General features: G+C 41.8%; 2 protein-coding genes across 10 annotated transcripts in view; one reads left to right on the top strand and one right to left on the bottom strand.

Moving 5' to 3' along the window:
- Positions 1-15,931, bottom strand: part of VSIR (V-set immunoregulatory receptor) — a 30,681-nt gene extending 14,750 nt beyond the window's left edge. The window contains exons 1-3 of one of the 2 annotated variants that reach the window (XM_042457563.1): positions 15,797-15,931; positions 3,630-4,091; positions 1,056-1,112 (exon numbers count right to left, since the gene is read on the bottom strand). In XM_042457563.1, the coding sequence (XP_042313497.1) occupies positions 1,056-1,112; positions 3,630-4,091; positions 15,797-15,866 (589 nt within the window). In that variant the 5' untranslated portion in view covers positions 15,867-15,931. The remainder of the gene's footprint in view (positions 1-1,055; positions 1,113-3,629; positions 4,092-15,796) is intronic. The other variant, XM_042457564.1, reaches the window with a different exon arrangement.
- CDH23 (cadherin related 23) overlaps positions 1-19,066 on the top strand; it is a 568,554-nt gene that overhangs the window by 485,180 nt on the left and 64,308 nt on the right. The gene's annotated exons all lie outside the window — the stretch shown is intronic.

Genomic DNA, 19,066 nt, shown 5'->3' with positions numbered 1-19,066 from the left:
TTTCTACCCTGCCTCGCCAACAAGTTTGAGGCAGATAACATCAATAAAATCCATACAATACAATAGAATAAAATCCCACAATCCCCCTCCCTCCTTAACCCCAAATCAACAAGTACAAACATAAAAATAACTATAATAAAATACAATTAAGATCATTAAAAAGATTACTAAGACAAGAAATAGGACAGTCAATGGGATAGTCAATAGGATGGTCTGTGTCAGTGGGGGCACCTGAGGCAATTATTCTGGGAAGGCCTATCGGAAGAGATCCGTCTTGACAGTCTTTTAAAAGTTGTCAAGGGTTGTAATATGTCGGATCTCCTCCAGCAAACCATTCCATAATTTGGGATTGACAGATGAAAAGGCCCTCTGGGTAACCGCAACCAGCCAGCCTGGTCTTTGCTGGCTGCAATAAATTTTTTTCAGAGGATCTAAGTGTGCGGGGCGGATTATATCGAAGAAGGCGATTCCGCAGATAGGCTGGACCCAAGCCACGAAGACTAAGAGATCCTCAAAAATTCCCCACTCTTGATTCTCCACTCTTTTGATTCATTATTCAGTCTTATTAGTTATCTGCTTATTGCTCTACTTGCAGTGGATCAGAGCCTTCTAGCTGAAATATGTGAGTGTTCCTCCAAGTTGCCAGTCAATTTATAGTAACCATATGAATTTTATAGGGTTATTTTAAGCAAGGAATACTCAGAGGTGGTTTAGCCAGTTCCTTCCTCTGAGATATAGCCCGAAGCATCTGGTATGCATTGGCAGTCTCCCACCCAATTACTAACCAGGGCTGACCCTGCTTAGCTTCCAGATCAGACAGGATCTGATGCCTTTAGAGTATTTGGGCCATGGAAGAATATAATGGGAGATATAATGATCTGAGAAAAAAAGCCAGTATAAGGAGTCAAACTTTTAAATCAGACCTCATATGTATAATTTGCATTCATTTAGAATGAGAACAGGTTTTTTACACGAAAGAGATGTTGTTTGTCTACACAGAGACCCCTCAAAGAAAGCAAAATAATTTTGAATGAAACTATGCAATATAACCTTACTTTCACTCTCTGTTCTGTAAGCAGGATGAAGTGTACAGTTTGGAAATGTTCCATTTGCTGTGAATTAAAAAACAACAACAGCGTCAGCTTCTTAGAAATTCAGTTTTCATTCATTAACAGGTATTTTAAATATTAGTCAATCTCCTGTTCACTGATTGCATAGAATTAACATATGCCACTTGTCAGTTCACATGATGATTGCTTCTAAGTGAAAAAGCAGACCAGAACTAGTACAAAAAGCAGAGGCTGACACACACACACTTGCAGTTTGGTGAAGATTTAGAGAATTCTAGGTATACCTCTCCCTACATTACAAACTCCAGGATTCCATAGAATGGTACCAAGTTAATTAAAGTAGAATCATAGTGTTGCAATAACAATGGCGGCTTCTGGCCGCTTTGGGGGCATGTCATTCAGATGACACACACACCCAAAGTGATGGAAGCTGCACCAAAGCAGCAGGAGCTGGGAGCAGTCCATACAGTTGCTATGGTCCAGGCCCAATCAGGACTGAAGCAGCCTCTGGCTGCTCCTTCATCCCGGTCTGCTTCACCCCTTAGTATATAAAAGGGTCCCTGGTTTTGTGCTCCAGGTTAAAGTCAGGCTTTGGTTAGAATGCCTTTGAACATGGCATAAGTGTAGATTTGATTACATTTGGTCTGGCAATTTCAAATCTGCTTTATATTATCTGAAGATAGCCAGCATAGTATAATGGTTTGAACATTGCACTAGTACTCTGGGCAACTGCTTAGCCATGGAAACCCACTGGGAGATCTTCAGCAAGTCACACACTATCAGACATAGAGAAAGGCAATGGCAAGCCCCTGTCTGAACAAATATAGCACCAAAAAAAACCCCTGTGATAAGTTCCCCTTAGGGTTGCCATTATGTCAGGACCAATTTGAAAGTACATTACAGTACATGTTATCATGGATATTCATTGTATCTAACTTCAAAATTATGGCATATTCCTCTACTGATTTTCTCAAATGTTCATTTTTGGAGTGGTGGGAGTATGTTCAGTAAGTGGTATCCATGTTAATCAGTAACTTAAAAGAAATTTCTAGCAGAATCATTATACATAAATGCATGTCTTGTAGACCTGACGATTCACTCATCCTCAGGAAAAACTTCTGTCTGGAAAGGGGTCAATGGCGGAGGGGGGCATTTTCCCACTGCCCACTCTTCATAACAAGGGTGCTTCTTCTTGTCATAGTGTTTTATTCAAACTAGTGTTGTCACTGCATCTTAATTTCTACTTGGACCATTCTGTGTGCCTATCTGTTCCTCAATGCAATAGGCCAGGATGATCACGGAGTTCCTTCTTTCTATATAACAATACTCAATTCCATATTATCACATCATATTGTTCCCAGGGGAAATTCTGATAGAGCAGAGAATTGCAAGGAACTGTTCTTTTGCACACTATCCAGAGTAACTGCATGAAAACACACAAAGAGAAGGAATGGGGTAAGGGGAGGAGGGCAGAAAGATTGGTCCAGCAGTTTGTAGCCTTAGAGGTGCCAGTATTACATGCAATAATTAATGTGGAAGGAAGTAATTGGTTTCACTCCTAATCTAAACAGAGTAAAGTCCTCCTACTCAAACAAATTGTCTCCCACAGCACTATAGATCAACTGGATATTCACAATGGAATGATAGCATCAGTATTGTTGCTGCTGTTGTGTGACTTCAAGTCATTTCCAACTTAGGGTGATTTGCATGTGATTTGCCCAAGGTCACCCAGTGAGTTTCAAGGCCAAGCTGGGAATCGATAGCACCTGAGATAAAACTGAAGAAGGGGAGTCAATGATAGGAGCCAGGGCATGAGCAGAATGCACAGAGAAAACCAGATGGAATTGGATGCAAAGCTGCCTTAGATCCTGTGCAAGGAGAAAAGGCAGGATACCAACCAACCAACCAATTAATTAATTAGAGGGGCCCCCAGGAAAGAGCCCATCTAGGATGATTCCATGAGTAGGATGTTTATTAATGCACAGTTATTAAAAAATAAGCCCCACCAATTTCATTGAGAAGAACTCCCAGGTTAAGTGCTCATCAGATTGTGGCCCATGTTACACAGGACTGCTGTCACAATTTCCTCAATCTGCTGCTACTTCAGTAACCTTTGTAAAAATGGAGCCGTCTTCTTCCTGAGAATTAACTGTCCTATCCAGTCAGTGATGATGTGCATCTGATGATATCAAAACAGTTGATTTGATTAGCTAGACAATAACATCACTAAACTGCTACAGATTATGGGCAATGCTTCCTTCCACTGCGTTCATTCTAAGAGGGCAAACATTTTCAGTCATTTGTGAACACACACATGCCATCAGAAAGGGGAGCACTGCTTACTACTATCACAGGGTTTTTGTATCAAAATTTCCCTCTTCAATTCAGTCCTAATTTTAAACCTTTCCCCTTTTGTCTATTTTCAACAGTGGTAGTCCACAGGTTTTGGGAGTGTTTTGGGGGGGGGGAATCTAGATCACTTTGGACAACACAGTTCCACAGAAACATGATACAAACAGCAACATTCAGGTTTATCTTTTGTCTATAAAGTTCACCTGCCTTTCTGTATGCGTAGTTCCATGACTCCATGAGCCTGTTGCTGGGCATGTGGCTTGTTGTGCTCCTTATTGAATTCCACCACATAGCAACAGTAGTGCCCACTGTCCTGTAGAGTAAGATTCGCCATGGTAAGGTGGAAGGTGCCATGGTGATCTGAGGAGGTCTCCACCCCATGATAGTTTTCTTGCTGCCCCTGGGAGGCTTTTCCAGCAGTGTTGTTGCCAGCAGGTAGCCCATGATGCTTCTGTAGTTCATGATGCAACTCCTTCATTGTGACATTGCGGACATGCTTTCGCTGAGAACAGCTCTGGTCGGCCTTGTTGCTGAAGTACCAAACTTTGGAAAAGGCATCATGCCGGTTAGCAAGAGTCCCACTGAGCTTACAAGTCAAGGTGACCTTTTGACCTTCAGGGCAGATGTAGAGCGAATAAGGAGTGGTGATTCTGAAGGTTGTTGACTGCACTGTATAGAAAGAATACATAATGTCAGAGAAATATATTGTTAATGATGCAATTTAGTTTGAATATCAAGCAGAGTATGAAGCATGATAGTTTGCTTCTTCAGTATAAAGCATGATAGTTTACTTCTGTAAAATAGAAGCAACTCATAAAAAGGTTCATGCTGTCATGTAACACACCACTCTGGTGGCTAGAACAGAATTTTAGCTCTGATCTGAATGGAATTCTTTGAAGTCTTTATTTTTCTGTTCTCTTAATACCTAATTTTAGCTTAAATCTTTTTTTTCTTCACAATCACATCCACATACAATATTGGGGTGGGGGGGGGAGTCTTTCTGCAGTTTATAATTTGATATGCTTTTGATATTTTGAGCTGGAGTTATGTACACCATTCCATGCACCCAAGTTCCATATTCCAAAATTCAGTGAAATGTGAATGAAGAGGAAGAAGAGAATCAGCAGCTGCATACTTCATTAGTTAGAAGAGGTATTTTGATGGAACCACTTCCATTTGAGGAAGTTCCAAATATGCCCATCTATAAATCCACTTTATTTATGTCTTTTCTTTCATTCTTTCCCACATAAATAAGCCAAAAAAGGAACAGCAATGCTTCATAGCCTAATTTCACTCATCTCACCCTTATGAACAGGTTGGTTCAACACTTAACAGGGATAGAAATCTTTGGCTCATATTTCTCAAGATAACAATTCTTATCTCGTATTCTTCTTCAAAATTAAGATTTTGATGAATGCATGCTATTAAGTAGACCACAGAATTTTGGTCTAAGTAGGAATGCAGCTGTGTTGCTTCATGTACAATTAAGTTCTAAAACCAGGATTGATTGGTAGTATTGTTACTACCTGCAGGCAGACTCAACAGACTACTATATGCATTTCCATGTTCATGCAGTCATATGCAGACTCAGAATTGCCCAAAGATTCATGGAAAGAGTGGGGGATCAACCTACAGCCAGTCTTTTACATGGGCAGCCAAGGTGAGAGATGTAGTGGCGATATTGTTAAAGATCTAAGAGCTCTAGAGTGTCACAGTGAAACAATGAACATTGAACTCCTTTGTTAAAGCAAGTATACCCAGCTTTCAATTTAGCAGGATGTGATTTAGTTTCTCCTTTTTATAACTGCCATGGTTTTTTTTTTTAAAGTAGAGTTTCCTTTAACAACAATTTTGGGGTGTGGTGTTGTTTTTTAAATATTTATTAAAACTAGCTGCTTAACTCCTTTCTGGTTTTTTAACTATGAGAAGCCTACTAGATTTGGTGACAGAAGGTGTTCTCATTAACTGCAGCAGTAGCAGCATCCTGTTTTGCTCTGCTTCTGCCACACCTTTGCTTAAATTGAAGTTGTTGCTTTAAAAAAAGTTTCATATACTGCCTCTCTCAATGACTGGTAAAGTATTCTGCAGATAACAATCAAAAGTACAATTATAGCTTGCAAACACAGTTGGACCTTATTTGTCTACCACTTTCCTACAGCAGGTGGTTTATACAATAAGATGAAGTGATAATTAAAACACCCAAAATAAACGCCTCTTCATTCTAAAGTATCATTCTTCCTTAAGTCTTGTAGATCACTCCAGGAAGGTGGTGTGAGCAGTGTCTGGCTTTTAAGGGATGAGGGTGGGAGGGTTGGGGGAAAATGATATAAAAATCAATCCCTCTCTCTATGGCCCTGAGATAGCTCTTGCTGCCCTGCCAGACCAACAGTGCCCCAAAGGGAATAGTTCCTCTGACCTAGCAAAATGCTTCCAGGCTAGTGTTCAAGGGGAATGTGGGCTGTTACTACACCTGACTAACTTGAATAATGTCTCTCCTTAACTCATATGTGGATATAAAGAACAGAACAGGAGCCTGTGACAGAGGAGTATTGTTTCCCTTTAGATACCTTTGTGCTTTCCCCCCATATTTCCTTAGCAAAGACTCCCAGCTGGGGTGATCCCAGATGGCCCTTCCTGGCATTGAAAAGGCTTTAAGCTAAGCTTTCTTAAAAAGCCACACCAGGGATGCTTGCCTGCCAAGTCTTGACAGATAAAAATAGATTACAAATGTTGCACTAGACATTCCTTCTTTTACTATTAGGATGCTTCCAAACAAGACTTTTATTGTGCAATTGCTATAGCTCATTTAAGGGGTTTTTGGGGAGGGGGTCAAGATGCTGATGTCTTCTATTCATAACTCTGTCAATGCTTTTTCCATCCTTCTTACCACAGAAAAGATGTCAAAGAGATAAAGCAGAATAGTTGCACAGGGTTGCCTTTTGATCAGTAGAACTAGGAGCCTTGGAAGCACACTTAGGTGCCTCTATTCCATTAACACTCACAAATGATGAGGTTTGCTTATGCAAAATTTAATATGCTTAGCTGAGATCCTGCATTAGAAGCTATGACACATAACTTTACAGTATTGGAGATAGGCTGTTGACACAATATGCAACCATGCTAGTGAATTGCAACAATGCACTACAGGGCACTGTGCAAACTCTCCCCTTGCCTAACAGCGGGGCTTCTGGTGCACAATGGGAGGACATGTTTTGCCTCAGGATGTGTTGTGCAATTGTTGAATCCATCTGCATAGGGGTCCCAATCCTGCAGCTACATCTCTGCTGTCCTCTGCAAAATATGAACATTATGCAATGATATAATTCAACTTTATGCAATCATAAGTTGTTTTACAATGGTATAGCGTCCCAACAGAATGCCAGTCATCATTTTTAACATGCCACAGCACTCTCTTGGTTTCGCAGCAACAGGCTAAAATACCTATTCTTCATAAATGTTCCATTTGGAGAGCTGCTTTTAATGGGGTGTCTTCCTCCCCCCCCCCTCTAGTGCATCACTCAAAATGCTTTGAAATGCTGACATCAAAGTAAGAAGTTGTTTTTGTTCTTCTGCAGATGACACACCATATGGCCACATGTAGCACTAAAGGTATTTTTGTAACCCCTCACTACCCCAAATCACCTTTTTCCTTTGGAGAAAAAAAATGAAGGGTTGCCTCCCCATGAACTCTTCTGAAGCAATAATTTATGTTTTAACACTCCCAACAATCTTGAACATGATTTTTTTCAAAACCCAAAGCATACAGTCAGCTCTCCGCATTTGCAGCTTTGACTTTTGCAGCTTTGATTATTCACAAATTTGAATATGTTCTCTCTATGAATCATTAGATCCTTCTGTGTGACTCTATGGTCAAATTCTGCCAGAAGTCATACTTGAAGACCTAGAGATTCCTAGAAAGAACACTTCTCTGGGCACTTACTGTGCAATCCTATGGTCAACATCTGGCAGATGTTGACAACGCACTTGCGTTGAAGGACCTAGAGAGCCCTAGGAAGGTCTTATCTCAAGTAAAAAAAACACAGTAATTTTTTATTTGCGTTTCCCCCTTTTATGGCGGTCCTATGCCCCTAACCTCAGCAAATGTGGAGGGACCACTTTATTTCCAATTTCCTTCCTTCCTCCCTCCCTCCCTTTTTTGGCAGTCCATTAGGCCCCTGGGGGCAGAAAATTGGCCCTCGGACCCACCACACTTATTCATCTCCACTATGAATCAAGAGTAGAGATTCATTTCTCTGCCAGAAGGCTGAATTAAAATTTCAGAGAAGTTTTCAAAGACAATATTTTCACTGCTGGTCAGGGCCAGAGGCAAAAGGTGAGATCAAAAAGTATCAATGTATGTGTAGCTTAATGATCTTATTGTCATCAATTAAACTTTAGGAGAGGCATTTCAGCCTTTCAGAATAGAAAAGAAAGAACCTTACAAAAGTTGGGAAACAATCACCCCTGGAGACAAAGTCTGGTTTTTGTAAGCGAGCAGGTCTTTCCCTGAAATCTCAGGGAAAGGGATGCTACTGACTTGGCAACTGTAGTTAGTAGTGGCTTTCCTGTTCATGAAGGAACTAATATGACTGAGGCAATGGTATGCATTAATAATACAGGGGCTGGCTAGCTTAACAGCATGGCACATTCTTGCAGATCACAGCTATGGCTACTTTCAGTCCTCTGTGCACTCTGGTTTGTAAGCACTCAACTCCACTCTGTCTGCTTTGGCTCTGAAACACAAATATGGGAAGCTATCAGGAAGAAGCACCAAAGTTCAATTGTACTGAGAGGCCCCAAGAAAGGAGTAGACTTTACTTGTTTGATGAGATTTCAATGCCAGGGATAAGAGGGAGATCAGTGGCAGCTCAGGCTTACAAACCAAATGGATGTTCTTGTAATTTACAGGGTATTTCACAAGATTTTCAATCTAATATTTCAGCCTGGTTGTCAAACATACGACTGTTTCTTACAGAAACAGTTTGTCTCTTGGAAGATTGTGTTAAAAGCCAAACTCAGATTTGAGATCCCATTTATACAATGAACTAGCATTTTGAAGACTTTATCCTGAGTTTATTCATTCCTGTCTTGCTCTCTAACTCTTAAATGAGTTTTGTGTAACCCTTTCGTGTTGTTTCTTCTGTAATGCTAAACTGCATGAGACAAGCAAGCATCCTACTTAGCAGACCAGCCAGGATCAGATTCCCTACAACAATTCAGTTCTTCAAAAGACATACCCATGCTTCCAGAGACTCGGTTTTGTTTTTTTACAGATTGTACAGCTATCCATCAGAAAGATACCATTCTTTCACATACTGTCTGGCAAACTGAGTTTCATAATGTAATAAGTACAGTGCACTCTTTCCTTATGCGTTGCATACCCCTCCCCCCCGCATAAGGTAAATACCATGTATGCTCAAGCCCCAACGGAAACAATGGGGCTTGTACATGCAGTGTGGCATGGCATGCGTGCCATTGCCTCTTCCATTGCGTGACTTTCAGCATAAGCTGAAAGCTGCGTATAGCACACTCATGTATGATGCAGGCACACTGTACTCTATTTTTCTGTTGAATACTCTGGTTTGACATTCACAGAGCTGGCTCCAAGTTATAGTTGGTAGCTTCCATGTCAACAGGACAGTAAATCTGTTTTAGGCACTGATTTCCTTTAAAGTTTGAACTAAAATCTGGAGAAGTTTCACAAACACATCTCCCTCTGACATGGAAACCAGCTGGTTTGTGCTTTTCAGTTAAATGGACACCAACCTCTGAAAATGGACAGGATAATACTGTAGAATCACTCCCCCCCCAACACACCAAGAAATGCTGAGCTATATAATAAACCTCTCTATATATTCTGAGCCAGTGTGCTGTAGCGGTTTGAATGATGGATTAGGACTCTGAAAACCTCACCAAACTATAGATCCCAGTTTTCTGCAGGACAGCATCATGGCAGTTAAAGTGGTGTCAAACTGCTCTTATTCAGCAGTGTAGATACACCCACACACTTTCAGCCTAAGTGGAAAGCAATGGCAAATGTCCTCTGATGAAATATTGCTCCATTAAGTCATAGTCAACTTGAAAACATATAACAACGAATATCTTCTGCATGACTCAACATGGCTTCCTGCTAAGATTTGTAATCCATCAGTTTGGGAAGCTCTAACCCGTTCTTTCCAAATGCCTTCAAAGTTCAAATTTTAAAAAAGGTTCTGAATTCTACTCATTAAAACATATATAGTACATTCATTTTACTTTTTTAATCTTTCTAGGCAGAAGAATTCTTTTTTTAAAAAAAACCCCTACAGAATGCCTGCATTCTGGTTATAAGCAAGCAGACTGCAATACTAGTAAACACCCTTCCTCTGGGATTTCCTTATTACCAGCTGTGGAAAGAGAAATAGTCCTTGTACTGGGGGCACATCTGTCGCTCTTACCACAGGGAGCTAAATCAAAGTTAGCTGTGACAGAATATATTTCTTATATATTTTTCTTATATACAGCTACTTTTGCTTTTTGCATGACTTAGAGAATACAAATTTATCCATTCAGCAGCAGAATCCTATGCTGGAGAAATGTTTTATATCAACCAAACCTGGGATTTATTTATCCAGGGATACATCCCTTCCAATTATTAGAAAAAGCTATCCAATGTGTGTCTCTGTTTCGTTGTTTCTTTCTAGTATACTAATATAGCATACTAATTATATCCTAATCGAAGAGCAGTCCTATTTCTCTCTGTTTCTGTTTTACACCTACTAAGAAACCTGCAAGTTTCACCTAAGTATGGAGATGGTTCCAAATAACAGGTGGCCTTTATTTTTTAACATGAAGGAAACAAACATGCAAACAGCAGCCCCCAGGAGAGCCCTAAACTTGAAACTAAAGAATTTCAGAAGGCAACCAACTATGCTGTATAGATTAAAGCAAAGCTTTTAATTGTGTATATCATGAGAATCAATAGGTCACACTGAAAGAATTGGGTGTGCTACATTTCATTATCCTGATGTGTAACCTGTACTCTGGATAAGAGATCAGTGCAAATCCAGAATATGGAGAAACAGAATTTTATCACCCCATTTCTTTAAAGACTTGGAGGGACTGCTTGTGAAAGTTAAGCAAGGAAGTGTCAAAACAGGATTGCAGTTGTAGATTGAGAAAACACACCAAAAAAAACCCCCATAGATTTACATAATTTAAAAGTGGGTGAAGACATAAGATAGTTAAAGATTTTCCATGCCTCAGTTATTAAAATAGGAACTGTGGTCGAGAAGTCAGATGAGGGCTAAGATTTAGAAAAGAGCCATGAAAGAATTAGACAAGATCCTACATAAGAATTGGTATTTCAATCTATTTCATTAAATTCCAAAGTTAAAATTACCCATGCCACAATATTTCTGATTTCTATGTACAGTAGCAAACCGCCAACAGTGAAGAAGGCTGACAGGAAGAGAATAAACTCATTTGAAGTGTGGAGCTAGAAGTGAGTTCTCCAGATACCATGAACTGCCAAAAGGACAAATCAGTGAGTCCAGGAGTAAATTACACCTGACCTTTCACTAGAAGACAAAGTGACTAAACTGAGGCTGCCATACTTTGGCCCTATGAGATGACATGTCTAAATGATAATGCTCAGTCAAGTTGAAGGCAGTAGATAAAAAGGAAGTCTGATGGTACATCTACAGTGTATAAATAATGCAGTTTGATATCACTTTAAATGCCATGGCTCCATGATATAGAATCCTGGGATCTGTAGTTTTGTGAGGGACCCGCACTCTTTGACAGACAAGGATAAAGATGTTGTAAAACTACAAACCCCATGATTCCATAGGATAAAGCTACAGCACTTACAGTAGTGTCCAGTTGCATTATTTCCTCAGTGTAGATACACCCTGAGGCTGCATCTACGCTGCTGATTTAATGCCGTATAATACCACTTTAACTGCCATGGCTTCTGTGATTTGTCGTTTTGCAAGACGTTTAGCCTTCTCTGTCACAGAGCTCTGGTGCCACAATAAGCTAGAAAACTACAAATGACAGGATTTCATAGGACGGACCCATGAAAGCACTGTCAAACTGCATTATTTCTGCAGCGTGGCAGCAGTCTATGTCATTCCACCTGTAATGCAATGAAAGAAGCCAAGACCCTGAGTTTAAAAGATCTGAGCCAGGGTGTTAACAAAAGTTCTCTTGAAGGTCTCTCATTCATAGGATTGTCATAAGCTGAAACCAAGTTGATGCCAAATAACAACAAATAGTTCTTTTCCAAATGCTCATTCTTTTCTTCCATACTAAAAGTGAAGTCATTTGTGCAACAGATAAACAAAGGAACTCTTTCTGGGATATCAGTTTTTTAGAAGTTCCTTCCCTAGTGTGGTATATTTGAGTGTGGTATAAACTATAAGTCTGGAGACCAGGGTGCAATTCCCTGCTCCACCATGAAACCCGTTAGGTCACCTTGGACAACTCATATGCTCTCAGCCTCAGAGGAAGGCAATAACAAACCTTGTCTGAACAAATCTTGCCAAGAAACCACCATGATAGGTTCACCTTAGGGTTGTCATAATTCAGAAATGACTTGTAGACACAACAACAACAACAACAACAGCAACAATAACAGCTCCCTACTATGACTCTACTGAGGACAGGGAATATGGTGGCAGTGAGCATGGAGTTTGGACAAGAATGCTGTCACTGTCATATATGGCTAAAACTTGACTCCCTTACAGACCACACTACAAATGGGACATAGTAATGGGCCATTCCAGAGGCATTCATCATCACTTGCCTGCTTCACCAGACTGGATGTACATGTTTATAAGCTGTTTCTGGGCAAGTTCTGCTTAGAACTTGCTTCCCATGCTTATTGGTTGCAGGTCATAATCTTTATCATCTTTGAGTACTGTGTGAAGTACTTTTACTTCTCAATCTTTACTGCTGAGTAGGTGATGAGAATGAGTAATCCTGTTAAGAAAGGTGTAGTTTTAGTGCTCAGGACTTGTTGCCCATACTCAAATCCTTTCTAACTTGTGAGTAAGTAATCCCATACAAGATTTTTATATTACAGTATATTGCTTCTCATTCTTTCTTCTGAGCGGGGTATGCAAGGGGTTAGCTATGTTAAGAGATGTAGATTTGAGATGCTTAGAACTTACTGGCCAAACTTACTCTGCCCTGATCTTCTCACTATTGGTAAACCTGCATAAAGTGGATGTTGTACTGTGCTGTGTCTCAGTGTTACTTCTGAGTAATTCAGATGCCCATGTAAAGAAGTATTTTTCAGATACTGCCAGAACTTGCTCTGCCTGCTCCAAAGCAATGCTTTTGTATGACTGTGTGGATGAGTATTATTATGTATTACATTATGTATAAAGAGATGGGCTTGGGATGATCAAAAAACTTGCTATCCTCTAGTAATTTAGTGTGGTACTGGGAGCAGACCCAAATTCGCTAGGGAGCCCTGGTGGCACAGTGGTTAAATGCCAGTACTGTAGCCACAAGGTTGTGAGTTCGATCCCAGGCAGGCCTCCAAGGCTGACTCAGCCTTCCATCCTTTTGTAGGTCGGTTCACTGATAAGCGCAGAAGAGGTTTGCTGCCATCCTCTGAGACTGAGAGGGTGTGATTTGTCCACGCTCAACTAGTGGGTTTACATGGTTCAGCAGGGATTTGAACCCTGATCTCCATAGTCCTAGTCCAATATGCTTAAACCCCTGTGCAATGCTGGCTCCCAGATTTTTTTGCAATAGTTTTCACTAAGACCTCAATAGCAACTTTTACAGATCTCACCATCATGTTCCCTTTCAGCTTTTGTTAAATTTGACAATCATGTACAAGGATTTATCCACCACATGTGAAAAATCCCAGATATCCTTTTTTGACCAAAAGTTTTGAGCCACATAATATTTGTTAACCACATCATCCCTTTTTATGGAAAATGCTTTACCATATTAATATTCTCCAGCCTCAAAACCCTAAGAAATACTATTTATTTCCCCTTTGTATATGCAGAAGTGAATCTGGAAGAGATTTGTTTGTCCAATACCATTTCATGCATTTTTGGCCAAGCAGAAAAGCAAATTGGCTCACAGCACAGTTCAACAGTATCCATCAGACTGTGCTAGCTAGCTGCTATTTTGAGATCCTTTTGGACAGTTATGCAGTTGGGGTGGCAAGCCTTATGGTTATTTTGGTAAAGTCTGAAAGGAGGAGAGCTTATAAAACAGAACACATGTTGTTGCTCACTCTCGGTTAACATATCACTTTTTCATTTACGGCAGCCTCAGCAGTGAGCTCTTGGCAAATCAAAACCACCACACCTACAAAAACAAAAATCAAAACCATTTCCCTTCATATTCAAAAACAAGCTCTCAAGGCATCAAGCAGGAGATAGCGGCCCTGCAGCAAGGTCACCTGAGGGTAGCAAAGCACCGCACCAAGGCCTCGAAGTTGGTCAGGAGCCAGCCACGGACCTTTTGCTTTTCACACCCAGCCAATATTCACGTGGAACAACTTCCAAACCAGAGCTAAATGGTCAAAGTGACAATGATGCAGGGGTCTGTGTGGGTGTTTCTCTCTGTACATGTGTTTATGTGTGCAGTTGGCCCTCCGCATTTGCGGCTTTGACATGGTGGGTTTGATTATTCACAGAGTTTCTCTAGGAATCACTAGATCCTCCAGGGCAACTCTGCCAGAGGTTGGCCATAGAGTCACATTGGCGACTCTACTAGAAGATGGCCATACAGTCATACTGGCTGAAGTTGACTATAGAGTCACACTTGCGACTCTGCTAAAGTTGGCCATAGAGTCATACTGGCAGAAGTTGACTATAGAGTCATACTGTACTAGCAACTTTGCCAGAGGTTGGCCATAGAGTCACACTGGCAACTCTGCTGGAAACTGGCCATAGAGTCATACTGTCCGAAGTTGACTATAGAGTCACATTGGCAACTCTGCCAAAGTTGGCCATAGAGTCATACTGGCAGAAGTTATAATAATAAATAATTTATTTGTATCCCACCCAACCAACAAGAAATCCAGGCAGCTAACAACAGTGGAAGTACAATAAAAATACAATAAAAAACAAACTAATCCCTTCCCAGCCCCCCAGCCATATAAAGCAGACAATGACAATAAGCAATATCAATACAGTGGCAATCAATAGGAAAACATAAGAACATTACAAGTCAAACAAGATTCATAGAAAATCTAGCACAAATCCACATCAAAACAATATTAAGCAAATTAAATATAAGCATAACATAATAGAAAAAAAACATACGTCATTTAATTGTAAGTTGGCCATAGTCACACTAGCAGAAGTTGACCATAGAGTCACACTGGCGACTCTGCCAGAAGTTGGACATAGAGTTGCACTGGAGATCTAGAGATTCCAAGAGAAAACACTTCTCTAGTCCTTTGTAGGTCCTCCAGCACATTTTTATGGTCAACTTCTGCTGATAGTTGCACTGGAGAGACTCCTGGGGCTGTTCTGGCTGTTAAAATCATGGCGTTGTTTTTATTTGTGGTCTTTCCACTTTCACAGGGGTTCTGTGCCCCAACCCCAATGAATGTGGAGGGCGGGCCCACAGTACATTTGTGAACACTGACCCATAGAATGTATGGTGCTTCACATCAAACAAACACACACACACATAAAATCCAGGCACTTTAGGAATGACAGCCAAAGCAGGTAATGGGATGCACCTGCTGGAACTCAACTAAACCCCTTCTGTCTGTCATCCATTTGCCTTGCTGCCAGTGAGGGAAAGAGAAGGAAAAGTTTGAGGGGAGGAGGAGAGGAAGAAGAAGAAAGGAGGAGGAAGAGGAGGAAAAAATAATTAGAAGAGGAGAGGGAGAGAATTAGAAGATGAAGAAAAAGAAGAGGCAAATGGAAGAAGAGAGGAGGAGGAAGAAGAAGTAAGAAAGGAGGAGGAAGAGAATTAGAGGAGGCGATGAAGAAGACAAAGAAAGAAGAAGAAGAAGAAAATTAGAAATAAAAGTAGAGGAAAGGGAGAAGAAGAGAGGAAGGAGAAGAAAAAGATTAGAATTAGAAGAGGAGGAGGAGGAGGAGGAGGAGAGGAAGAAGAAGAGAGGAAGAAGAGGAGGAGATGATGAAGAAGAAGAAAAAAGGAAGAAGGAAGGAGAAGAGGAGGAGGAAGACGAAGAGGAGAGGAAGATGAAGAGAAGAAGAAGCGAGGGGGAGGGGGAGGAGCTGAGGAAGAAGGAAGGAGAAGAAAATTAGAATTAGAAGAAGAGGAGGAGAGGATGAAGAGAGGAAAAAAGAAGGAGAAGGAGAATGGAAGAGGTGGGGAAGAAGAATTAGAGGAAGAGGAGGAAAATTAGAATTAGAGGAGGAGGGAGCGTCCCCCTGTACCTTGTTGGGGGCTGAGTCCGAAGGTGAGTTGCAGCAGCAGCAGCAGCCACCACTTCCCGGCGCCTTCCATGCCTTCCTTCCCTGAGGAGGAGTGAGGGGACCTCTCTCTCTCTCTCTCTCTCTCTCTCTGGGGGTGAACCCAGCGGGCGGAGCGAAGGAAGAAAGAGCAGCCTCCGGAGGTCAGATGCAAAGAGGAGGAGGAGGAGGGTGTCATACACACAGAGAGACACTTACACACCCTTGAGAAGTTGCAGGAAGGAGTGGGGCTTTCCCTGCTGGGCAAGAATGCAAAATCTGTGTTGTATTGGGGCAACCCAAGGCCAGCAAAAGAGGGCTCCCCCCCCCAGGAAACTTCCTTTTCCCAGGCTTCTTCTTTTAGGGAGCAAGTTATCATCATCATCATCATAAACATCATCCTTTTTTTTTCTCTCCCTCAGGATCGAGGCGGCTGACAATAAAATCCATCCAGTGCAACAGTAGCCCCACATATCCCCCCCCCCCCCCCCAACCCCCGTTAAACCAGCCCCCCCCCCCCCCCCCAGCATTTTCCATCTGAAGCAGTTGCCACACTTGGCCTAAACAGAAAAGCCAACACTGTGCCATGCCATTTATCTTGTGTTGCCTCTTGTGGTGGCTGTGTGTGCCTTCAGGTCTTTCCCAATTTATGGCAACCCTATCATGGATTTTTCTTGGCATGTTTCTTCCGGGGGAGGGGTGTCCTTGCCATTCTCTGAGGCTGAGAGAGTGTGACTGGCCCAAGTCTGTGCTGGGTGTGTTATGTTGTGTGCCTCCAGGTTGTTTCCGACTTACAGTGACCCTAAGGCCAGCCTGTCGTGGGGTTTTCTTGGCAAGGTTTGTTCAGAGGAAGTTTTCCATGGCCTTCCCCTGAGGCTGAGAGAGTGTGACTTGCCCAAGGTCACCCAGTGGGTTGCATGGCCGAGCTGGGAATCGAGCCCTGGCCTACAGAGTCATACTCCGACACCCAAGGCACTGCACCACACTGGCTCCCAGGGGGTTTCCATCACCAAACTTGGATTTGAACCCTGGACTCCAGAATCATCATGCAAAGCTCAAACCACTAGACCACATGGCATCCCGCTGCATCTACGCTGCAGAGTTAATGCAGTTTGACACTGCTTTAATTGCCATGGCTCAAGGCTATGGAATTCTGGGGGTTTTAGGAGAACCAGTGCTTTGAGTGTTGGACTACTATGACACTAGAGACCAGGGTTCGAGTCCCTGCCTGGCCATGTAAACCCACTGGGTAGCCTTGTGCAACTCACACTTTCTCAACTTCAGAGGATGGTAATGGCAAGCCCCCTCTGAAGAAACTTGCCAAGACAATTCCATGACAGAGTTGCTTTAGGGCAGTGATGGCGAACCTGCCAGAGGTGGCACTCAGAGCCATCTCTGTGGGCACATGTGCTGTTGCACCAGCACTAGAAAGCCAGAGGGACATGGCACTTTGCAATAAATAAGTGGGTCTTGGGTTGCAGCTTGGGCACTCGGCCACTAAAAGGTTCACCATCACTGCTTTAGGGTTACAATAAGTTGGAAATGACTCGAAGGTGCACAACAAATGAGTTATTTAGCCTTCTCTGTCAGACAGCTCTGGTGCCACAACAAACTACATATCCCAGGACTCCAAAGGACAGAGCCATGAAGGCTAAAGTGATGTGAGCATGCATTTATTTCTGCAGTGTGGCAGCAGCCAGTAAACCACAGGATTCTCAGCCTTGTTTCACAGCACAAGTTGCAGCAAACCAAAAATTAAAAAATAATTCCCAAATACGTGTGTGTGTGTTTTAAATAATCTGAGATCAGTTGTGTTTTGAATCAAAATGTTTCTAAACACTAAGTTGTAGAGGTTTTTCTTCTTTCTAATTTGCGTGTTTTCTGGTGATGGGCAGGATAATAAAAATGGTTAGGATATTGATGAGTTTAAATGGATTTCAGTTCTTCCTTGACTTTCTCTTTAAAAAAAATTTTTTTTACACAATCTGAGTGTTAGGATTGTATGAACCAGTTGAATGGGTGAATGGACAGTTAGTTATTATGGGCCCGAATAAACAGGCCAAAATAAAGCTGCTTCAGGTCACTTTGGAGGTATACTGTTTAGAAGCTGCGCAAGCTGCACTCGTCCTTAGGACCGCAGCATGGCTTTGGCATGGCTTCCAGCACCTTAGGACACATGCATCGTTTAAATAGCATACCTCCAAAGTGACCCGAAGCAGCTTTATTTTGGCCTGTCTCTTCAGGCCCTATATTTTCTTATGGTGGAATGAAATATGGAGATAGCTATCTTTTGCTTGCCCAGCATTTGAGAGCCAACACACATTCAGCTTTTTTGAGCACAGTCTGCCTTAGCTGCTAACTTACCAAAGTACCAGTCACTGGAAAATATAGGCTGTACAGTACAGTCCAAAGTTTGTTGTGATGGGGACAGTGATGTGACACATCCCAGTGAACCACATTTTCTGGATACTTCTCCTTTTGCTTCCAGCTGTGCACAAATGTGATGTGTGCATGTTTGTGTGTGTTGATGGGGAAATAAACTTGCAATGGGAGAGAAACAGTTGTGGCAATCAGCTTCAGTTGCAATGGGTTTATGTAATACGTATTTGACTTTGCTACTCTCTTAGCCAAGTTTTAACAGTGCCTTTTGATTCCAAATGGGCAATATTAAAGTAACCAGATAAAACAGTGTATCCTGAGAAGATGCAGGTTAGAATGCAGGAGATCAAAGACCAAAAAACAAAATGCACAGGAAAAAGATGTACAATCAGAGAAGCTCGCAAGAAGCACTCAGCAAGCTGCCTCTAGCATGTCCATGAAGAATATTAACTACAGGATATTGCACAACAATTTCCCTGTGTATTTATGTTGTTTTGTGGTTTCTAGAGATTTTGTCTGAAAGATGTTGCAGGAAGAGCAGGTAGCCTAATCAGTATCTTAAACTTCTTGAAAATATAGTTGGGCAACCAGAAGGCACACCGCTTGTGCTTATAGTGGTCTTTGTGGCTTGGTGTTCAAAGTACTCTCATAAATATGTGCAGTTTGATAAATCTAGTCAAATCTTCATATGCTGAATCTATCTTCTCATTTGTTGGAACAGACTGTTCTGTTGGAACAAGTTTCCAGGGCCTAACATGGAAAAAGTGCTTCAGTGGCACCACCAGGTTTGATGACACCTGGTGTTAGAGTTTGGCAAGGGGGATGGCGGCAGCAGATGCCTGCCCCCCACTATTCCCCCCCTTGTGGTTTCATTGC

Source organism: Sceloporus undulatus, chromosome 3 (genome assembly GCF_019175285.1).
Source record: "Sceloporus undulatus isolate JIND9_A2432 ecotype Alabama chromosome 3, SceUnd_v1.1, whole genome shotgun sequence".
In the NCBI taxonomy this organism is placed as follows: Eukaryota; Metazoa; Chordata; class Lepidosauria; order Squamata; family Phrynosomatidae; genus Sceloporus; species Sceloporus undulatus.
Note: the sequence above shows the minus strand (reverse complement) of the source record. Positions and strands in the feature narration are given on the sequence as shown.